This window comes from Capricornis sumatraensis, chromosome 8 (assembly GCF_032405125.1).
Source record: "Capricornis sumatraensis isolate serow.1 chromosome 8, serow.2, whole genome shotgun sequence".
NCBI classification, from domain to species: Eukaryota; Metazoa; Chordata; class Mammalia; order Artiodactyla; family Bovidae; genus Capricornis; species Capricornis sumatraensis.
This window is the reverse complement of record NC_091076.1, coordinates 91,457,808-91,478,810: the sequence shown is the minus strand read 5'-3', so window position 1 is coordinate 91,478,810 and position 21,003 is coordinate 91,457,808. Positions and strand designations below refer to the sequence as shown.

The window sequence follows — 21,003 nt, the reverse complement described above, 5'->3', positions numbered from 1 at the left end:
CCAAGATGCCCACATAGGATATCAATCATCCATATTATTTGTGGGACATCATCCCCCCAAACATCTTTCTTTCTGATTCGTTTCCAGTGTTTCACCTGACCAGCACTTTTTCTCCTTGTCCTTGACAACAAAATATACATGAGCCATATAAGAAACTTTTTCTCTCTGAAGTTCAGAGAGCGATGATAGGAGAGAATGTCACAGTCTAAAAAAAAGTGTTAGAGTCATACGACTAATGCTTTGTAAGACACTGAACCCAGCAGGAGCAACAGTGACACCCACTACGGAAGAAGTGAGACAGGGCTTTCAACGGGACACACAGGAGCATACCAGGAAAAGGAAAAGAATTATTTTTTCCACTTTCAAATACTGAATGATAAACAAACAATTATGTAATTAAATGATCAATTTTCCTAGGAGGGTAAACAATAACGAGGAAATAATGATGTCATGATAGCAGCTCTTCAGCAGGGTATAAATGGACTGCAGGCCGAGAAGACTCTCGGACTCAAGAAACTCATTTTCCTGGAAACTCACCCAGAACCTCCACCCTCTGACACCATGGTCAGCTCCTGCTGTGGCTCCGTCTGCTCTGACCTGAGCTGCGGCCGAAGTCTCTGCCAGGAGACCTGCTGCCGCCCGAGTTGCTGCCAGACCACCTGCTGCAGGACCACCTGCTACCGCCCCAGCTGTGGTGTGTCCAGCTGCTGCCGCCCCGTCTGCTGCCAGCCCACCTGCCCTCGCCCCACCTGCTGCATCTCTAGCTGCTGCCGCCCCTCCTGCTGTGTTTCCAGCTGTGGTTCCAGCTGCTGCAGGCCTACCTGCTGCATCTCCAGCTGCTGCAGGCCCCGGTGTTGCCAGTCTGTGTGCTGCCAGCCCAGCTGCCCCCCCATCTCCAGCTGCTGCCGCGCCTCTTGCTGTGGCTCCAGCTGCTGCCGCCCAAGCTGCTGCCTGCGCCCAGTGTGTGGCCGGGTCTCCTGCCACACCACTTGCTATCGCCCCACCTGTGTCATCTCCACCTGCCCCCGCCCCGTGTGCTGTCCCTCCTCTTGCTGCTGAATCTCTGCTTTGACGAACTGCTTCCTCATTTCCTCCTTCCCCACAGTTGCAGAGATCTTTTTAAAATGTGGAGGGTTCTAGAGAACTGGTCCCTTGAATTTCATAAGCAAACATCAGGTGTACTGAGCCCACATTTAACTTCTGTCCAAACTCCCTCCCTTCTAAATGAGATCACTCAGAATGTTCAAGGAAATTACGTTCTCCCAACACTCTTCCTTATTTTTTTAGGACATATGTTCTTCATGCTTTAGGAATTGTCTCCATCACTTGTGGGGACACCGATTTTTCTCTCTCTGACATGGAAATCCAATTAAGATTTTTTGGTGTACTCTTTGTTAAAGATTTTCTTATGTCTTGTTATTTCCAAGAACCTAAATAAACGTCCTCCTAGTGACACTGAAAATTGAATTTGATTGTTACTCTCTTTCTTTTTTTTAAGTATTTACATTTCATTCCAAAGTAATTGTATTTCGCCTGTACTACCAAACAGCACAAATTAATCAACCTTCAAGAGAGGTCAAATAACACTGATCACTATTAGTTATGTTTAGAAAATAGATAAATAATCATTTTCTAGTCTTTATGGGGCAAAAGGGTGAAACTGTAGTGATAAGGCATCTATGAATATAATAACAGGAGGAACGTTTTGGAAAGAATGAACGCAATTCATGATTTTTAACACCACCACCTTTCAGGGTTTTTTTCACCCATAAAAGCAGTGGATAGATAGTTTAGTAAAGTGTATATATTTTCTGCTTCGGGTCCATGCCATGAGTCCTTCATCCACATACACAGTGAAAATGTTACTCACTCAGCTGGCTCTAACTCTATGTGACCCCGTGGATTGTAGCCCAGCAGGCTCCTCTGTCCACAGAATTCTTCAGGCAAGAATACTGGAATGGGTTGCCATCCCATTCTCCAGGGGATCTTTCTGCCCCAGGGGTCGAACCCAGGTCTCCTGCATTGCTGACAGATTCTTTATCTTCTGAGCCACAATGGAAGCCCCTAGATATACAGTGGAGTTCTGTTTTATTTTTGTAGCCAGAGCTTCAATAGATTTGATTTATAATTATTATTCAGAATATTCAGTTTATTCTGCCTTATATTCAGTTTATTCTACCTTCAGTGCCAAGCAGGGGATATAAATGATTGAAACAGACTTGTGACAGTTCCTAGGTATTGCTGGAACGTGTGATTTTATGTCCAAGAGAAAAAAGGGACCTTTGCAGTGCCATGCTTAGATGTCCACTGAAACTTTTTCCTAGATTGATTTCTCCAGCTGTCCACTTCTGCTCACTTCCCTTCTCTTTCCTTCTAGAACTGCTAATCTCACGAGCACTTCTCAATAAACATCCTGTGTGCATATTTCAATCTCTGGGTCTGCTTCCTAGGGAACTCAAACAGTCCCCCAAAGCAACTGGTATTTCACAGTAATTAATCTGAGAGCTGGAAAGACTGCCTGAAATGTAGTTTTCATCTTTTAGTGTATAATATGTACGAGCTTAAACATAAACATAGGAAGCTTATGAAACTGAATCTGTAGAGAGAACTGTGAATTTTATCTAAATTACATATATTCTTTTCTAAAGGTTTTATGTCACTTATACATAAACACATGCCTTTTTAAAAAATTTAAATAACACAGAAGAATGTGATCAAAATTTAGTTTCCTATCATTAGGCTTTGGCAATCCCATTCAAAACCTAGTTTTAAAACGTAGATACATTCTTATTGAATGCATTTGTATGACATTTATGTCTTTATTCACTAACAAGCTTTAGTTATACATTTTTTTGTTGTGATGTTTACTCAAATATTTTTTGGCCTTCAGGAAATGTTAATACATTCCTCCAATACCAGGTAAGTATATTATTTTACAGATTTATTTACATATTTTTATATTTATTGCTCAGATCTGTGAATTCATTTTCCCATTACATTTTATGAGAAAATCCTGTTAAATGCATAGGAAATCCATCAGTTTTCTATATCAGCCAACTTCACTGTTGACAATAATATTCAGTTGATTTTGTGGGATTTTCTAGACATACAATCATGGCGGCTAATAGCCCCCAGCCTCAGGTATGTCACCAGATTTATTCCCCAACTACCCACAGTGTAACCGCATTATTATAGACGTACGGGTTTTTCTTTCATTCCTGCCTTGCTTTCCCACTTCCTCAGGTGTACTTCCCGGAATCGCCCCCCAAAGTAAAGTAATCTTGCACTCACATCTCTGTCTCAATATATACTTTTAAACCAGGGATGGTGGCTAATTCTCACAAAAGAGAGCTAAATTGGGATGTCTGGAAGTGAAGAGAACCAGTGTCAACATATATGTATTCACCTCCTTTCTATCATATCTGTTTCTGTGTTAATACAGTATATGTATCCACGGTGTCCTGTAACCATGATCCCTTTGTTTGGAATGTTTCTCCCACTTTTCTCCACCAGGCAAAACAGACATATTTTTTAAAGGACCATTACATACCCTTAATTTATCCAAAAGCCTTCATTCACTTGACAAACATTTGTCACTAATGTGCTCTGTCCCAGAAACAAAATTAAATTTTATAGTTCATGCCCTCAGGGTGTCTGCATTGCAGAGAGTGCAAAATTCAGAGCACAATGCAGGGACAAATTGTATTTGAACAGGGTAGTTAATCATTCGGAGGAAGCATACAGGGGAATCCTGGGTTTTGAGAGAGGAATAGGAGTTTGCAGAGATAACGACAAAGATGAAACATGGAATGAAGTGGCTTCAGCAAAGGCTTGCAAGCTTTATTTTTCACGCCTTCCTCAGCTGTGCTAAAACAGCTTAACTTCTGTTTAATGTTACAGGAGTGGTTTTTTTTTTTCCTGTTAACGTTTCTATGCTTCTTTGGCCTATTGCTTAAAGAAGTAATAAGAAAACACACTATATTATATGCTGCATTAAAGATTCAAAACAAATATAAGATATTCAGCACAATGCTCAGTGAACTCAGCACAGTGTCTAGTGAGTTTAGCCTAACGAATAGTAAATATTTCCCAAATGATAAATATTATTATTCCTCACCTTTTATTGAAGATGTGTGGGACTTTTCCACATACTATATATGTCGATTTTAGTTCTTCAGTTAAAAATAACATAGGAAGCTCAGTCCTATGCTCTATCACAACCAAGAGGGGTGGGATGTGATTGGAGTGGGAGGGCGGATCAGAGGGAGAGGATATAAATATACTTATGGCTGAATCATATTGTTGTATTGCAAAAAGCTACACAATCTTGTAAAGGAATTATCCTCCAATTAAAAAATAAAGACTTAAAAAAATAACTGCCATTCTTTTGAAAATGAAAGTCGCTCAGTCATGTCCAGCTCTTTGTGACCCCATGGACTATACAGTGCATGGAATTATACTGGTTAGAATACAGGCATAGATAATTGTTCGCTTCTCCAGGGGATCTTCCCAACCCAGGAATCGAATCCAGGTCTCCCACATTGCAGGCGGATTTTTTCCCAGCTGAGCTATTGGGAAGCTCTTCTTTTAACTATTGCCAAACTCTTTTTAATGCATGTGTCTCATTCAAGCATACACAGGAAAAAATAAGGAGTTATCTGTCAAGTTCTCTTACTACCCAACAGAGTGTCTTGGATCCATATTATTGAAGACTTAATAATTCCAAACATGTTTATATAGAATGAATTCTTTTGTAATGAAATATCCTGTGTACAAGTCTGACAACTAAAAGATAAATCAAAATATCCCATTCTGGTTGCCTAGCCTGGGAGACTAGCCTGGGGAAAATGTGTTTCTTCTATTTAAAAGCTGTGAGTACTGTTAGCAGTGCTTGAGACAGTGGAATGAAATCAGACACAGAATTTGAAACTTCCTTGTAGTGTAACTATCTTTCTCACCATCCAAGATGCCCACATAGGATCACATTCATCCATATAATATGTGGGACACCCTGCCCCCAAACATCTTTCTAATTCCTTTTCATGTTTAACCTCACCAGCACTTATTCCCCTCACCCTTGACAACAAAATATACATGAGTCATGTAAGAAACTTTTTCTCTCTGAATTTTGGAGAGCAGTGATAGGAGAGAATATCACATTCAAAAAATAAGTGTTAGAGTCATACGACTAATGCTTTGCAAGCATTGAACCAACCAGGAGTAAAGGTGACACCCACTAGGGAAGAACTAGGACAGGGCTTTCGATTGGACACACAGGCGCTTACCAGGAAAAGGAAAGGTATTGTTTTCTCCATTTTCGAATACTGAATACACACAGTTATGCAATTAAATGATCAATTTTCCTAAGAGGGTAAACAATAACAAGGAAATGATGTCATGATAGCAGCTCTTCTGCAGGGTATAAAGGGGGCTGCTGGCCGAGGAGACACTCAGACTCAAGAAATTCACTTCCCTGGAAACTCACCCAGAACCTCCACCCTCTGACACCATGGTCAGCTCCTGTTGTGGCTCCGTCTGCTCTGACCAGAGCTGTGGCCGAAGTCTCTGCCTGGAGACCTGCTGCCGCCCCAGCTGCTGCCAGACCACCTGCTGCAGGACCACCTGCTACCGCCCCAGCTGTGGTGTGTCCAGCTGCTGCCGCCCCACCTGCTGCATCTCTAGCTGCTGCCGCCCCTCCTGCTGTGGGTCCAGCTGTGGTTCCAGCTACTACAGGCCTACCTGCTGCATCTCCAGCTGCTGCAGGCCCCAGTGCTGCCAGCCTGTGTGCTGCCAGCCCACCTGCTCTCGCCCCACCTGCTGCATCTCTAGTTGTTTCCACCCCTCCAGCTGTGGTTCCAGCTGCTGCAGGCCTACATGCTGCATCTCCAGCTGCTGCAGGCCCCGGTGTTGCCAGTCTGTGTGCTGCCAGCCCAGCTGTCCCCGCATCTCCAGCTGCTGCCGCCCCTCTTGCTGTGGCTCCAGCTGCTGCCGCCCCTCTTGCTGTGGCTCCAGCTGCTGCCGCCCGAGCTGCTGCCTGCGCCCAGTGTGTGGCCGGGTCTCCTGCCACACCACTTGCTATCGCCCCACCTGTGTCATCTCCACCTGCCCCCGCCCCGTGTGCTGTCCCTCCTCTTGCTGCTGAATCTCTGCTTTGAACATACTGCTTCCTCAATTCCTCCCTCCCACGGTTGCAGAGCTTCTTTTTAACATGTTAAGGGTTCAAGAGAACTGGTCCCTTGAATTTCATAAACAAACACCAGACATACTGAGCCCACGTTCTATCTTCTCTCCAAAGTCCCTCCCATACAAATGAGATCACTCAGAATCTCCCAGGAAATTACAATTTCTAAACACCCCTCCCTTTTTCTTCAGGACATTTCTTAATGATGCTTAAGGAATTTGTCTCCATCACTTGTGGGTCCACCGATTTTGATCTCTGATATGGAAATACAACAAAGATTTTTTGGTGTACTCTTTGTTAAAGATTTACTTATGTCTTGTTATTTCCATGAACCTAAATAAAGGTCCTCCTACTGGCACTGAAATTTAAATCTGATTGTTACTCTCTTTTTTTTTAAAAGGGTTTACATTTCGATCCAAAGTAATTGAATTTTGCCTGCACCTGCCAAACAGCACAAATTTATCAACCTTCAAGAGAGGTCAAATGACACTGATCACTACTAGTTATGTCTAGAATATAGACATATTAATTATACATTAATATAATGATTAATATACATTAATCATGTTCTAGTCTTTATGGGGGAAAGGGGTGAAACTGAAGTGATAGAGCATCTGTGAATATAATAACATGAGAAAAGATTTAGAAAGATTGAACAAAATTCATAATTTTTAACAACACCAGCTTTCAAGGTTTTTTCACCTATCAGGCAGTGGATAGATAGTTTAGTAAAGTCTATGTATTTTCTACATTGGGTCACATACAATGAGACTTTCATCCACTTACACAGTGAAAATGTTAGTCACTCAACTGGTTCTAACTCTATGCGACCCCGTGGATTGTAGCCCAGCAGGCTCCTCTGTCCACAGAATTCTGTAGGCAAGAACACTGGAGTGGGTTGCCATTCCATTCTCCAGGGGATCTTTCTGCCCCAGGGATCAAACCCATGTCTCTTGCATTGAGGGCAGATTCTTTATCTTCTGAGCCAACATGGAAGCTCCTACAGGTATACAGTGGAGTTCTGCTTTATTCTGGTAGCCAGGGCTTCAGTAGATTTGGTTTATTATTATTATTACTACTATTCAGAATATTCAGTTTATTCTGACTTATAGTGGGGCTACCTTCAGTGCCCAGCTGGTGGTATAAAGCAATGAAACAGACTTGGTGACAGTTCCTTGGTATTGCTGGTGACTGTGATTTTATGTCCAACAAAAAAAAGGGACCTTTCCAGCGCCATGCTTAGATGTCCACTGAAACTCTATCCCAGCTTGATTTCTCCAACTGTCCACTTCTGCTCACTTCCCTTCTCTTTCCTCCTAAAAGTACTAGTACTTTTCTCTTTCCTCTAGAAGTACTAGTCCCAAGAGCACTTCTCGATAAATACCGTTTGCTAATTTTCACCTCTGTGTCTGCTTCCTAGGGAACTCAAACAGTCCTGAAAAGCAATTTGTAATTAACAACAGTTAATCTGAGATCTGGAAAGACTGCCTGAAGTGTAGCTTTCATATTTTAGTGTATAATAAGTAGAAGCTTAACATAATCCAAGAAAATTTATGGAAATGAATCCATAGAGAGAACTGTGAATTTTATCTAAAGTACTTTTATTATTTTCTAAGGAATTTATGTCACTTATACACACACATGCTTTTTCAAAAATTTTGAATAACACAAAAGAATGATCAAAATAGTTGCCCATCATTTGTCTTTGCCAATCCCATTCAAAACCAATTCTTATTGAATCCTTTTGTATGACATTATGTCTTTATTCAGAAACCCAGCTTTACTTGTACATTGTTTTTGTTCTGATGTTTATTCAAATATTATTTTTGGCCTTCAGGCAATGTTAATACATTTCTCCAATACCTGGTAAGTATATTATTTGACAGATTTGTTTACATATTTTTATATTTATGCTGAGAACTGTGAATACATGTTTCCCATTAGATTTATGAAGAAATATTGTTAAGTGCATAAGAAATCTATCAGTGTTCTGAGCCAGTCAACTTCACTGTTAACAAGAATATTCAGGTGATTCTTGGGGATTTTCTAGATGTATAATCATGGTAGGGAATAGCCCCCAGCCTCAGGTATGTCCCCGGAATCATTCCTCAGTTACCCACAGTGGCAACCTCATTATTAACCCAGACTTACGGGTTTTTCTTTCTCCTGCCTTGCTTTCTCATTTCCTCATGTGCACGTCCCAGAATCCACCCCCACCGCGCCCCCCCCCCCGCCCCCCTACCCCCCGCCAAGTGAACCACTTGCACTCACATTTATGTTTCAATATCTATTTTGGGTGCAACTGAAACAAAGACAATAGATGTTCAGCAAATATGTTTTGTTGATTGATATTAAACTAGTGGTGGTGGTTACTTCTCCCAAAAGAGAGCTAAATTGGGATGTCTGCAAGTGAAGAGAACCAGTGTCAACACTTGTGTTCTCCTCCTTTCTATCACATCTGTTTCTTTGTTAATACAGTATATGTATCCATGGTGTCCTAAAGGTATGTACGATTCTATGGATCAAAGTTGAACTTCTACAAATGTGTTTTATCAGGTGACATGTAGCTTGCCACATAAACAAATATGGTTATCCTAAGGTGTAACCATGATCCCATTGATTGGAATGTTTCTTCCACTTTTCTCTACCAGGCAAAAAAGACATTTTTTTTTTTTTACTTTATTTTACTTTACAATACTGTATTGGTTTTGCCATACATGACATGAATCCACCACGGGTGTACATGCGATCTCAAACATGAACCCCCCTCCCACTTCCCTCCCCACAACATCCCTCTGGGTCTTCCCTCTGCACCAGCCCCAAGCATGCTGTATCCTGCATCGGACATAGACTGGTGATTCGATTCTTACATGATAGTATACATGTTTCAATGCCATTCTCCCAAGTCATCCCACCCTCTCCCTCTCCCTCTGAGTCATATTTTTTAAAGGACCATTATATACCCGTAAGTTATCCAAAAGCCTTCATTCACTCGACAAACATTTGTCACTAATGTGCTCTGTCCCAGTAGCAAAAACAAATTTTATAGTTCATGCCTTCAGGGCGTCTGCATAACAATAGTGGAATGATAGAAAGCAACTGTGGTTCAGCAGAGAGTGCAAAAAACAGAGCACAATGCAGGGACAAATTGTATTTGAACAGGGTAGTTAATCACTGGAGGAAGCAAGTAGGGTAAACCTGGGGTTTTGAGAGGAATAGGAGTTTGCAAAGATAACGACAAAGATGAAACATTCCAGGAAGATGACATGGCTTCAGCAAAGGCTTGCAAGCTTTATTTTTGACCTCTTCCTCAGCTGTCCTAAACAGCTTAGCTTCTGTTTAATCTTACACAATTATTTTTTCCCTCTTAATGTTTCTATGCTTCTTTGGCCTATTGCTTAATGTATGGCAAAACCAATACAGTATTGTAAAGTAAAAATAAAAATTAAAAAAAAAAAGAGTAGTAAGAATACACACTATATTATATTTTGCATTAAAGGTTCAAAATAAATAAAAGATATTCAGTGCAATGCTCAGTGAACTGAACACAATGCCTGGTAAATTTAGCATGCTGTTGCTAAGTCGCTTCAGTCGTGTCCGACTCTGTGCGACCCCATAGATGGGAGCCCACCAGGCTCTGCCGTCCCTGGGATTCTCCAGGCAAGAACACTGGAGTGGGTTGCCATTTCCTTCTCCAATGCATGAAAGTGAAAAGTGAAAGTGAAGTGGCTCAGTTGTGTCCGACTCTTCAAAACCCCATGGACTGCAGGCCACCAGGCTCCTCCGTCCATGGGATTTTTCAGGCAAGAATACTGGAGTGGGGTGCCATCGCCTTCTCCACATGAAGCATAGTAAATACTCTACAAATGATAAATATCATTATTCCTCACGTTTTATTGAAGATGTATAGATGTATGTTGATTTTAGTTCTTCATTTAAAAATAACATAGGAAGCTCAGTCCGGTGCTCTGTGAGAACCTAGAGGGGTGGGATGGGATTCGGTTGGGAGGGCGGATCAGAGGGAGGGGACATATATATACTTATGGCTGAATCACTTTGTACTGCAGAAAGCTGCACAACCTTGTAAAGGAATTATCCTCCAATTAAAAAATAAAGACTTAAAAAAATAACTGTCATTCTTTTGAAAATGAAAGTCGCTCAGTCATGTCTAGCTCTTTGTGACCCCATAGACTATATAGCCCATGGAATTTTCCAGGTCAGAATACTGGAACTGGTAGCCATTCCCTTCTCCAGGGGATCTTCCAAACCCAGAGATCGAACCAAAGTCTCCCACATTGCAGGCAAATTCTTTACCAGCTGACTTACCAGGGAAGCCCTTTTTTAAACTACTGCCATGCTGTTTCTTAGGCATGTGTCTCATCCAAGCATCTACAGGAAAAGGATGAGGAGTTATCTGTCAAGTTCTCTTACTACCCGACAGAATTCTTGGATCCATATTTTTGAAGGCTTAATCATTCCAAACATGTTTATATACAACGAATGCTTTTGTAATGAAATATCCTGTGTACAACTTAAAGATAAATCAAAACATCCCATTCTGATTGCCTAGCCTGGGAGACAAACAGCAAAAATGTGTTTCTTCTATTTAAAAGCTGTGAGTATGGCTAAGTGCTTGAGACAGTGGAGTGAAATCAGACACAGAAGTTGAAAATTCCTTGTAGTCTACCTATCTTCCTGACCATCCAAAATGCCCACTTAGGATCACATTCATCCATATTATTTGTGGGACATTCACCCCAAACATCTTTCATTCTAATTCCTTTCCAGTGTTTCACCTGACCAGCACTTGTTCCCCTCACCCTTGACAACAAAATATACATGAGCGGTATAAGAAATTTTTCTCTCTGAAGTTCAGAGAGCAGTGATAGGAGAGATATCACATTCAAAAAAAAGATGCTAGATGCAGATGATAAAAGCTGTATAGGATATTGAACCAACCAGTAGAAAAGGTGACACCCTAAAGGAAGAACTGGGACAGGGCTTTCAACTGGACACACAGGCACTTACCAGGAAAAGGAAAGGTATTGTTTTCTTCATTTTGGACTACTGCATGAGAAACACGCAATTAAGCAATTAAATGATCAATTTTCCTAAGAGGGTAAATAATAACACGGAAATAATGATGTCATGGTAGCAGCTCTTCAGCAGGGTATAAAGGGACTGCGGGCCAAGAAGAGTCTCAGACTCAAGAAACTCACTTTCCTGGAAACCCACCCAGAACCTCCACCCTCTGACACCATGGTCAGCTCCTGTTGTGGCTCCGTCTGCTCTGACCTGAGCTGCGGCCGAAGTCTCTGCCAGGAGACCTGCTGCTCCCCCAGCTGCTGCCAGACCACCTGCTGCAGGACCACCTGCTGCTGGCCCAGCTGTGGTGTGTCCAGCTGCTGCCACCCCATCTGCTGCCAGCCCACCTGCCCTCGCCCCACCTGCTGCATCTCTAGCTGCTACCGCCCTTCCTGCTGTGGGTCCAGCTGTGGTTCCAGCTGCTACAGGCCTACCTGCTGCATCTCCAGCTGCTGCAGGCCCCAGTGCTGCCAGCCTGTGTGCTGCCAGCCCACCTGCCCTCCCCCCACCTGCTGCATCTCTAGCTGCTACCGCCCCACCTGCTGTGGGTCCAGCTGTGGCTCCAGCTGCTGCAGGCCTACCTGCTGCATCTCCAGCTGCTGCAGGCCTCAGTGCTGCCAGCCTGTGTGCTGCCAGCCCAGCTGCCCCCCCATCTCCAGCTGCTGCCGCCCAAGCTGCTGCCTGCGCCCAGTGTGTGGCCGGGTCTCCTGCCACACCACTTGCTATCGCCCCACCTGTGTCATCTCCACCTGCCCCCGCCCCGTGTGCTGTCCCTCCTCTTGCTGCTGAATCTCTGCTTTGAACATACTGCTTCCTCATTTCCTCCCTCCCCACAGTTGCAGAACTTCTTTTTAAAATGTGGAGGGTTCAAGAGAACTCGTCCTTGAATTTCATAAACAAACACCGGACATACTGAGTCCACATTCTAACTTCTCTCCAAACGCCCTCCCTTGCAAATGAGAACACTCAGAATCTCCCAGCAAATTACATTCTCCCAACACTCGTCCTTATTTCTTTAGGACATCTGTTTTTCATGCTTAAGGAATTTGTCTCTATCACTTGTAGGGCCCCCAATTTCTATCTCTCTGATATGGAAATCCAATGAAGATTTTTTGGTGTACTCTTTGGTAAAGATTTTCTTACATCTTTTTATTTCCATGAACCTAAATAAACGTCCTCCTATTGGCACTGAAATTTGAATCTGATTGTTACTCTTCTTATTTTTTTAAAGGATTTACATTTCGATCCAAGTAATTGAATTTTTCCTCTACCTGCCAAACAGCACAAATTAATCAACTTTTAAGAGAGGTCAAATGACATTGATCACTGCCTAGTTACATCTAGAAAATAGATAAATTAATCATTTTCTAGTCTTTATAGGGAAAGGAGGTGAAACTGAAGTGATTGAGCATCTGTGAAGATAATAACATGAGAAAAAATTTGGAAAGATTGAACACAATTCATGATTTTTAACAACACCATCTTTCAGGGTTTTTTCACCTATAAAAGCAGCAGGTAGATAGGTTAGTAAAGTCTATGTATTTTCTGCTTCGGGTCACATGCAATGAGTCCTTCATCCACGTACACTGTTGAAATGTTAGTCACTCAGCCGTGTCCAACTCTATGTGGCCCCATGGATTGTATCCCACAAGGCTGCTCTATCCACAGATTCTGCAGGCAAGAATACTGGAGTGGGTTGCCATTCCGTTCTCCAGGGAATCTTTCTGCCCCAGGGATTGAACCCATCTCTCTTGCATTGAGGGCAGATTCTTTATCTTCTGAGCCAGCAAGAAAGCCCCTGCAGGTATACAGTGGAGTTCTGCTTTATTCTGGTAGCCAGAGCTTCAGTACATTTGGTTTATTATTATTACTATTCAGAATATTCAGTGTATTCTGCCTTATAGTGGGGCTACCTTCAGTGCCAGTCAGGTGATATAAAGCAATGAAACCGACCCAGTGACAGTTCCTTGGGATTACTGCTGACTGTGATTTTATGTTCAAGAGTAAAAAGGGACCTTTCCAGTGCCATGCTTAGATGTCCACTGAAACTCTATCCTAGCTTGATTTCTCCAAATGTCCATTTCTGCTCACTTCCCTTCCCTTTCCTCCTAGCAGTACTAATCCCAAGATCACTTCTCAATGAACACCCTTTTTGCTAATTTTCATCTCTGGGTCTGCTTCCTAGGGAACTCAAACAGTCCCGAAAAGCAATTTGTAATTCACAACAGTTAATTTGAGAGCTGGAAACACTGACAGCAACGTAGTTATCATCTTTTAGTATATAATAAGACTTCCCTGGTGGCTCAGACGGTAAATTGTCTGTCTACAATGCGGGAGACCTGGGTTCAATCCCTGGTTTGGGAAGATCTCCTGGAGAAAGAAGTGGCAACCCACTCCAATATTCTTGCCTGAAAAATCCCATGGACGGAGGAGTCTGGTAGGCTACAGTCCATGGGGTCGCAAAGAGTTGGACATGACTGAACGATAGTATATAATAAGTACAAACTTAAACATAAACGTATAAAACTTATGGAACTGAATTTGTAGAAAGAACTGTGAATTTTATCTGAAGTACTTTTAGTCTTTCCCAAGAATTTTATGTCACTTATACACAAACACATGCTTCTTAAAAAAAATTTGAACACAAAAGAATGTGATCATAAGTGAGTTGCCCATCATTTGTCTTTGCCAATCCCATTCAAAACCAATTTTTACAAATGGATATACATTCTTATTGAATCCTTTTGTATGACATTTATGTCTTTATTTATAAACACCTCTAGCTGTAAATTTTTTTCTGATGTTTATTCAAATATTATTTTTTGGCCTTCAGGCAATGTTAATATAGTCCTCCAATACCAGATAAGTATACTATTTGACAGGTTTATTTACATATCTCTTTATATTTATTGCTCAGATCTGTGAGTTCATTTTTGCCATTATATTTTATGAAGAAATATAAAAGTGCATAAGAAATCTGTCAGTTTTCTAAGATAGCCCGCTTCACTGTTAACAATAATATTCAGTTAATTCTGTGAGATTTTCTAGGCTTATAACCATGGCAGCTAATAGCTCCCAGCCTCAGGTAGGCCCCAGATTCATTCCTTAGTTACCCACAGTGACAACTGCATTACTAACCCAGACTTATGGGTTTTTCTTTTTTTTCCTGTCTTCCTTTCCCACTTCCTCATGTGTACTTCTGAGAATCGTTCCCCCAGGTGAACTACTTGCACTCACATCTTTGTTTCAATATCTACTGTGGGTGCAATTCAAACAAAGACAATAGATGTTCAGCAAATATTTTTAGCTGATTGACATTAAACCAGTGATGGTGGTTATTTCTCACAAAAGAGAGCTAAATTGGGATGTTTAGAAGTGAAGAGAACCAGTGTCAACATATGTGTTCACCTCCTTTCTATCATATCTGTTTCTGTCCTAATACAGCATATGTATCCATGGGGTCCTATAGGTAAGTTCCACGCTATGAATCAAATTTGAACTTCCACAAATGTGTTTTATCAGGTCACACATTGCTTGCCACTTAAACAAATGTTATTTTCCTCAAGTGTAACCATGATCCCTTTGTTTGGAATGTTTCTCCCACTTTTCTCTGCCAGGCGAAACAGATGTATTTTTTAAAGGACCATTACATACCCTTAATTTATCCAAAAGCCTTCATTCACTCGACAAACATTTGTCACTAATGTGCTCTGTCCCAGAAACAAAATTAAATTTTATAGTTCATGCCCTCAGGGTGTCTGCATCGCAGAGAGTGCAAAATTCGGAGCACAATGCAGGGACAAATTGTGTTTGAACAGGGTAGTTAATCATTGGTAGGAAGCATTCAGGGGAAAGATAGGATTTTGACAGAGGAATAGTAGTTTGCAAAGATAAAGACAAAGATGAAACATTCCAGGAAGATGAAGCAGCTTCAGCAAAGGCTTGCAAGCTTTATTTTTCACCCCTTCTCAGTTGTCCTAATACAGCTTAACTTCTGTTTAACCTTACACACAAGCTTTCTTTCTTCCCTCTTAACGTTTCTATGCTTCTTTGGCCTATTGCTTAAAGAAGTAATAAGAATACACACTATATTATATTGCTGGGGGCCAGCGTGAGGAACTCCGCCCATGGCAAAGGTCATGAGGAAGGAGGCTTGGCATATGCAAAGGCGTGATCAAGCCTCAGGAAATCCCCTGTTCCCGAGCATCTACCCCAAAACCAGAGTCTGTTTTATGCTCTCACCTATACCTCTGACTTTACGGGGGGCTCTCCCCCATAACCATTTCTCTCGGAGAAGGAGTTAACTTGCAGCTCCAAGTCAATAAAAATTCCTGGGCATGACAAGAGTGTTTCAGCTTACGAACTCCTCTGAAGGTTATCTAGCCCACCTGTATAGGTTCGTCCGGCCACATGTGATTGTTTACAGCCTCCCAATCTGAGAGGCACGAAATGTTTTAGCCTTACTAAAGGCAAATTCTTTGGGGAAGTTGGAAATTATTAGTGTAGTGGGTTGGTTAGGAATTATATTGGTGAAGGGTTTTTCATTTGTTGTGCCAATAATTGCTGCTAATTCCCTGCCCTGGGTGTGACAAGGGTGTCTTAGGTCAAACCTCTCTGCTGACAGACTGGCTTGTGTAACAGGATATCCATACTCCTGCCACTAAGCACATGACTGTTTACTACCTCTCAACCATAAACAGCGCAGAGAGTTTTGGAGTATTTTGAAAGTCTTAATTAGCATAGGGCTTTTCTCATTGTTGAGTCAATGATTGCCGCCAGGGCTCCATATCCTTAGGCACCTGGGAATGTATTAATCAATGTATTTGGAATATAGAAAAGGAAATATAGTAGTTTTTGATGTTAGCAATACTAGACTTTTTGAGTTAATGAATTTTCTCTTTTGTAATAGATCACTGTACTTTGTTATAAATCACTGTGTCCTTGCTATGTAAAAATGCAACTTTATCACTATCTTAAGCCTAAATAGATCTTGAGGGGAGCATTGGTGAAAGGATTTTCATTTGTTGGGCTGATGTTTGCTGCTAAATCTCCATGTTCCCTGCCCTTATAATGAATATAACTAGCATATAGAAGAAATAAGTATTAACCTTTAAGCATATAGGAGAAATAAGTATTAACTTTAAGATTAATCATGTTAACCTTGGGTTAAATAAATTCCTTTCTTGATTGTAACTCACTACACCCTCACCCTATAGGAATGTAACTTTATTTGGAGGGTGGTGCCTGGTTTAAGAAAAAACACCCTTGGAAGAAATAAGTTTTTTGGTTTTCAGAAAGAAAGGATAATAAAATGTCAGCAGGTCTCACTCATGGCCAGAAGATGATGTAAAATCTCTAAGACCTTTTTATGTGAAGCACCTGATTTTGATAAAGGTCAGGACTGCTGACCCCCGTGTGACTCTGTATTCATCCCTAGGTGTAACAAAAGGTATATAAGCAAACCCAAAAATAAAGAAATTGGATCAGTTTCCGGAAAGACTGATACCCCCATGTCGTTCTTTCTTGCTCCCCGTTTTTCTGGCTGAATTCCCATCTGGAGCATGGATTCTATTCCACGTAAACCAAGTTATTCAGCCTCTTTTTCTCCACTAATTTTCCTACTACACTATCCGTTTCTAATCTCTCTATATATCTGTAATTAAATATGTATTTTTCCAAGGACTCCAACTCCGTCCCCACCTTCGAATCACCCTGGATCCACCGGGGCTGAACCCTGGCATTATATGCTGTATTAAAGATTCAAAACAAATATAAGATATTCAGCACAATGCTTAGTGAATACAGCACAATGCCTAGTAAATTTAGCATAATGAATAGTGAGTACTGTACAAATGATAAATGTCATCATTCCTCACCTTTTATTGAAAATGTATGGAACTTATCCACATACTATATATGTTGATCTCAGTTCTTCATTTAAAATAACATAGGAAGTTCAGTTCAGTGCTCTATGACAACCTAGAGGGGTGGGATGGGATTGGGGTGGGAGGGCAGCTTAAAGGGAGGGGACATATATATATAATTATGGCTCAATCACATTGTTGTACTGCAGAAAGCTACACAACCTTGTAAAGGAATTATCCTCCAATTAAAAAATAAAGACTTAAATAACTGTTATTCTTTTGAAAATGAATGTCATTCAGTCGTGTCCAGCTCTTTGCGACCCCATGGACTATATAGTCCATGGAATTCTCCAGGTCAGAATATTGGAATAGGTAGCCATTCCCTTCTCCAGGGGAACTTCCCAACCCAGGGATCGAATCCAGGTCTCCCACATTGCAGGCAGATTCTTTTCCAGCTGAGCTATCAGGGAAACCCTTCTTTTAACTATTGCCAAACTGTTTGTTTTCATACTGTTCATGGGGGTCTCAAGGTAAGAATACTGAGTGGTTTGCCATTCACTTCTCCAGTGGACCATGCTTTGTCAGAACTCTCTACCATTACCTGTCTGTCTTGGGTGGCCCTACACAGCATGCCTCATAGTTTGATTGAGTTAGACAAGGCTGTGGTCCATATGAGATTAGTTAGTTTTCTGTGTGCGGTTTTCAGTCTGTCTGCCCTCTGATGGAGAAAGATAAGAGGCTTATGGAAGCTTCCTGATGGGTGAGACTGACTGAGGGGAAAACTGGGTCTTGTTCTGATGGGTGGGGCCATACAATTTTCTGTTGATGGGCAAGGCTATGTTCCCTCTTTGCTATTTACCTGGGACCAAACTATGATGGAGGTAATGAAGATAATGGCTTCCTCCTTCAAAAGGTCCCATGCACACACTGTTACACTCAATGCCCCCAACTCTGCAGCAGGCCACCACCAACCTACACCTTCGCCAGAGACTCCTGGATACTCACAGGCAAGTCTGGGTCAGTCTCTTGTAGGTCACGGCTTGTTTCTTCTGGGTCCTGGTGCACACGAGGTTTTGTTTGTGCCCTCCAAGAGTCTGTTTCCCCAGGCTTGTGTAAGTTCTGGTGGCTCTGTGGTGGGGTTAATGGTGACTTCCTCCAAGGGGGCTTATGTCATACCCAGGTCTACTGCACCCAGAGCCCCTGCCCCTGCAGCAGCCCACTGCTGAAGCATAACTCCTCAGGAGACACTCAGACACAGTTCTGTCTCAGTCTCTGTGGGGTCTTTAGGTGCTGGTGTGCACAAGGTATGTCTGAGCCCTCTAAGCATCTCTAGCATGTATGAACTGTGATTCTAAATGCGATTTTACCCCTTCTACCATCTTGTTGGGACTTTTCCTTTGCCCTTGGACATGAGATATCTCCTTAAAGTTGCTCCAGCACCACACAGCCACCACTCCAGTGTCAGCTATCATCTTGCAGGTGCTTCTCTGCCCTTGGATGTGGGGTATCTCCTCACAGTCACCCCAGCACCACATAGCAAATGCTCCAGGGCCTACAGTCTTGCTGCTGAGCGCTGAAGAATTGATGCTTTTGAACTGTGGTGCTGAAGAAGACTCTTGAGAGTCCCTTAGACAGCAAAGAGATCCAACCAGTCCATCCTAAAGGAAATCAGTCCTAAATATTCATTGGAAGCACTGGTGCTGAAGCTGAAACTCCAATACTTTGGCCACCCCATGTGAAGAACTGACTCATTTGAAAAGACCCTGATGCTGGGAAAAATTGAAGTCAGGAGGAGAAGGGGATGACAGAGGATGAGATGGTTGGATGGCATCACCAACTCAATGGACATGAGTTTGAGTAAGCTCCAGGAGTTGGTGATGGACAGGGAGGCCTGGTGTGGTGCAGTCCATGGGGTCACAAAGAGTCAGACACGACTGAGTGACTGAACTGAACTGACTGAATCTGTTTCTTATGCATGTGTCTTAGTCAAGAACCTACAGGAAACAGATGAGGAGTTATCTGTCAAGTTCTCTTACTACCCAACAGAATGTCTTGGATCCATATTTTTGAAGGCTTAATCACTCCAAACATGTTTATATACAACAAATGCTTTTATAATGAAATATCCTATATACAAGTTTGACCACTAAAAGATAAATCACAACATCCCATTCTGATTGCCTAGCCTGGAAGACATAAAGCAAAAATGTGTTTCTTCTATTTAAAAGCTATGAGTATTGCTAAGTGCTTGAGACAGTGGAGTGAAACCAGACACAGAATTTGAAACTTCCTTGTGGTCTAACTATCTTCCTGATCACCCAAGATGCCCACATAGGATCATACTCATCCATATTATTTGTGGGACATCCTCCCCCCAAATATCTTTCTGTCTAATTCCTTTTCAGTGTTTCATCTGACAAGCCATGTTCCCCTCACCTTTGACAATAAAATATACATGAGCCTTATAAGAAACATTTTCTCTCTGATGTCCAAAGAGCATGGATAGGAGAGAATAGCACATTAAAAAAAAAATGTTAGCGTCATATGACTAATGTTTCATAAGACATTGAACCCACCAGGAGCAAAGGTGACATCCAAAAGGAAGAACTGGGACAGGGCTTTCAGTTGGACACACAGGAGCATACTAGGAAAAGGAATAGTGTTATTTTCACCATTTTGGAATACTGCATGATAAACACACAATTATGTAATTAAATGATCAATTTTCCTAGGAGGGTAAACAATAACAAGGAAATAATGATGTCATGATAGCAGCTCTTCTGCAGCATTGAAAGGGAGCTGCGGGCCAAGGAGACTCTCAGACTCAAGAAACTCACTTTCCTGGAAACTCACCCGGAACCTCCACCCTCTGACACCATGGTCAGCTCCTGTTGTGGCTCCGTCTGCTCTGACCAGAGCTGTGGCCGAAGTCTCTGCCAAGAGACCTGCTACCGCCCCAGCTACTGCCAGACCACCTGCTGCAGAACCACCTGCTGCCGCCCCAGCTGTGGTGTGTCCAGTTGCTGTGGCCCTGTGTGCTGCCAGCCCACCTGCCCTCGCCCCACCTGCTGCAGCTCTAGGTGCTCCCGCCCCTCCTGCTGTGTTTCCAGCTGTGCCTCCAGCTGCTGCAGGCCTACATGCTGCATCTCCAGCTGCTGCAGGCCCCAGTGCTGCCAGCCTGTGTGCTGCCAGCCCAGCTGCCCCCGCATCTCCAGCTGCTGCCGCCCCTCTTGCTGTGGCTCCAGCTGCTGCCGCCCAAGCTGCTGCCTGCGCCCAGTGTGTGGCCGGGTCTCCTGCCACACCACTTGCTATCGCCCCACCTGTGTCATCTCCACCTGCCCCCGCCCCGTGTGCTGTCCCTCCTCTTGCTGCTGAGCTCGCTGTCTTGTGACCACTGTCTCCACTTACCTCTGTCCCACATATGTAGATCCTTTTTCGCGCTGACCCTTAGGACTCACGGAGTCTAGCTGACATCATTCGTTTAGTTGAATCTCATGATTACAGTGGGTCCACCATTGTTCTTCTGACTCCGTGAACTTATGCTGGCTCATTTATAATTCTCCCTTCTCATATTTTCCTTTCTATATCAGCACCAAATAAGAATTAAATTGCAATCCATCAGATAAGAAATTATCTCAGTCCTCTCAATGTTTCATTCTTCCTGATATTTTGGTCATGATCTGCAGGTGGTCCACAAGGTGGCTATTATCTGCAGCCACTGAGTGGCACTGACTTGACACCCTGAGATCGGGGGTATGGGGGTCCAATTTACCCTTTATTTTCTCCTCAAGTGAATTTCCTTTGTTTTGTCACTTCTCTGCTTTCTAATAAACTTCCCTGCACATAAAAATTCACTGGCATTTTTTCCTATTA

At 42.5% G+C, this 21,003-nt stretch overlaps 2 protein-coding genes across 7 annotated transcripts; both read left to right on the top strand.

Annotated features, from left to right (window-relative positions):
* The first annotated feature begins 561 nt into the window (after positions 1-561).
* On the top strand, positions 562-6,142 carry LOC138082862 (keratin-associated protein 4-7-like). Of its 3 annotated transcripts, XM_068976283.1 has the most exons (3): positions 5,510-5,646; positions 5,734-5,919; positions 5,983-6,142. In XM_068976283.1, the coding sequence occupies exons 1-3, from the start codon at positions 5,510-5,512 to the stop codon at positions 6,140-6,142; spliced, it is 483 nt and encodes a 160-aa protein (XP_068832384.1). The 3 variants fall into 3 exon arrangements, with proteins under 3 accessions (XP_068832381.1, XP_068832384.1, XP_068832382.1); XM_068976280.1 differs by adding an exon at positions 562-1,032 and having other exon boundaries at positions 5,603-6,142; XM_068976281.1 differs by having other exon boundaries at positions 5,510-5,706; positions 5,764-6,142.
* Positions 6,143-11,440: 5,298 nt separating this feature from the next.
* Positions 11,441-20,505, top strand: LOC138082860 (keratin-associated protein 4-7-like). 4 transcript variants are annotated; one of them, XM_068976275.1, is made up of 2 exons: positions 11,441-12,028; positions 20,047-20,505. In XM_068976275.1, the coding sequence occupies exons 1-2, from the start codon at positions 11,441-11,443 to the stop codon at positions 20,503-20,505; spliced, it is 1,047 nt and encodes a 348-aa protein (XP_068832376.1). The 4 variants fall into 4 exon arrangements, with proteins under 4 accessions (XP_068832376.1, XP_068832380.1, XP_068832379.1 ...); XM_068976279.1 differs by lacking the exon at positions 20,047-20,505 and having other exon boundaries at positions 11,441-11,562; positions 11,695-12,055; XM_068976278.1 differs by lacking the exon at positions 20,047-20,505 and having other exon boundaries at positions 11,441-11,577; positions 11,686-12,055.
* The last annotated feature ends 498 nt before the right edge of the window (positions 20,506-21,003 follow it).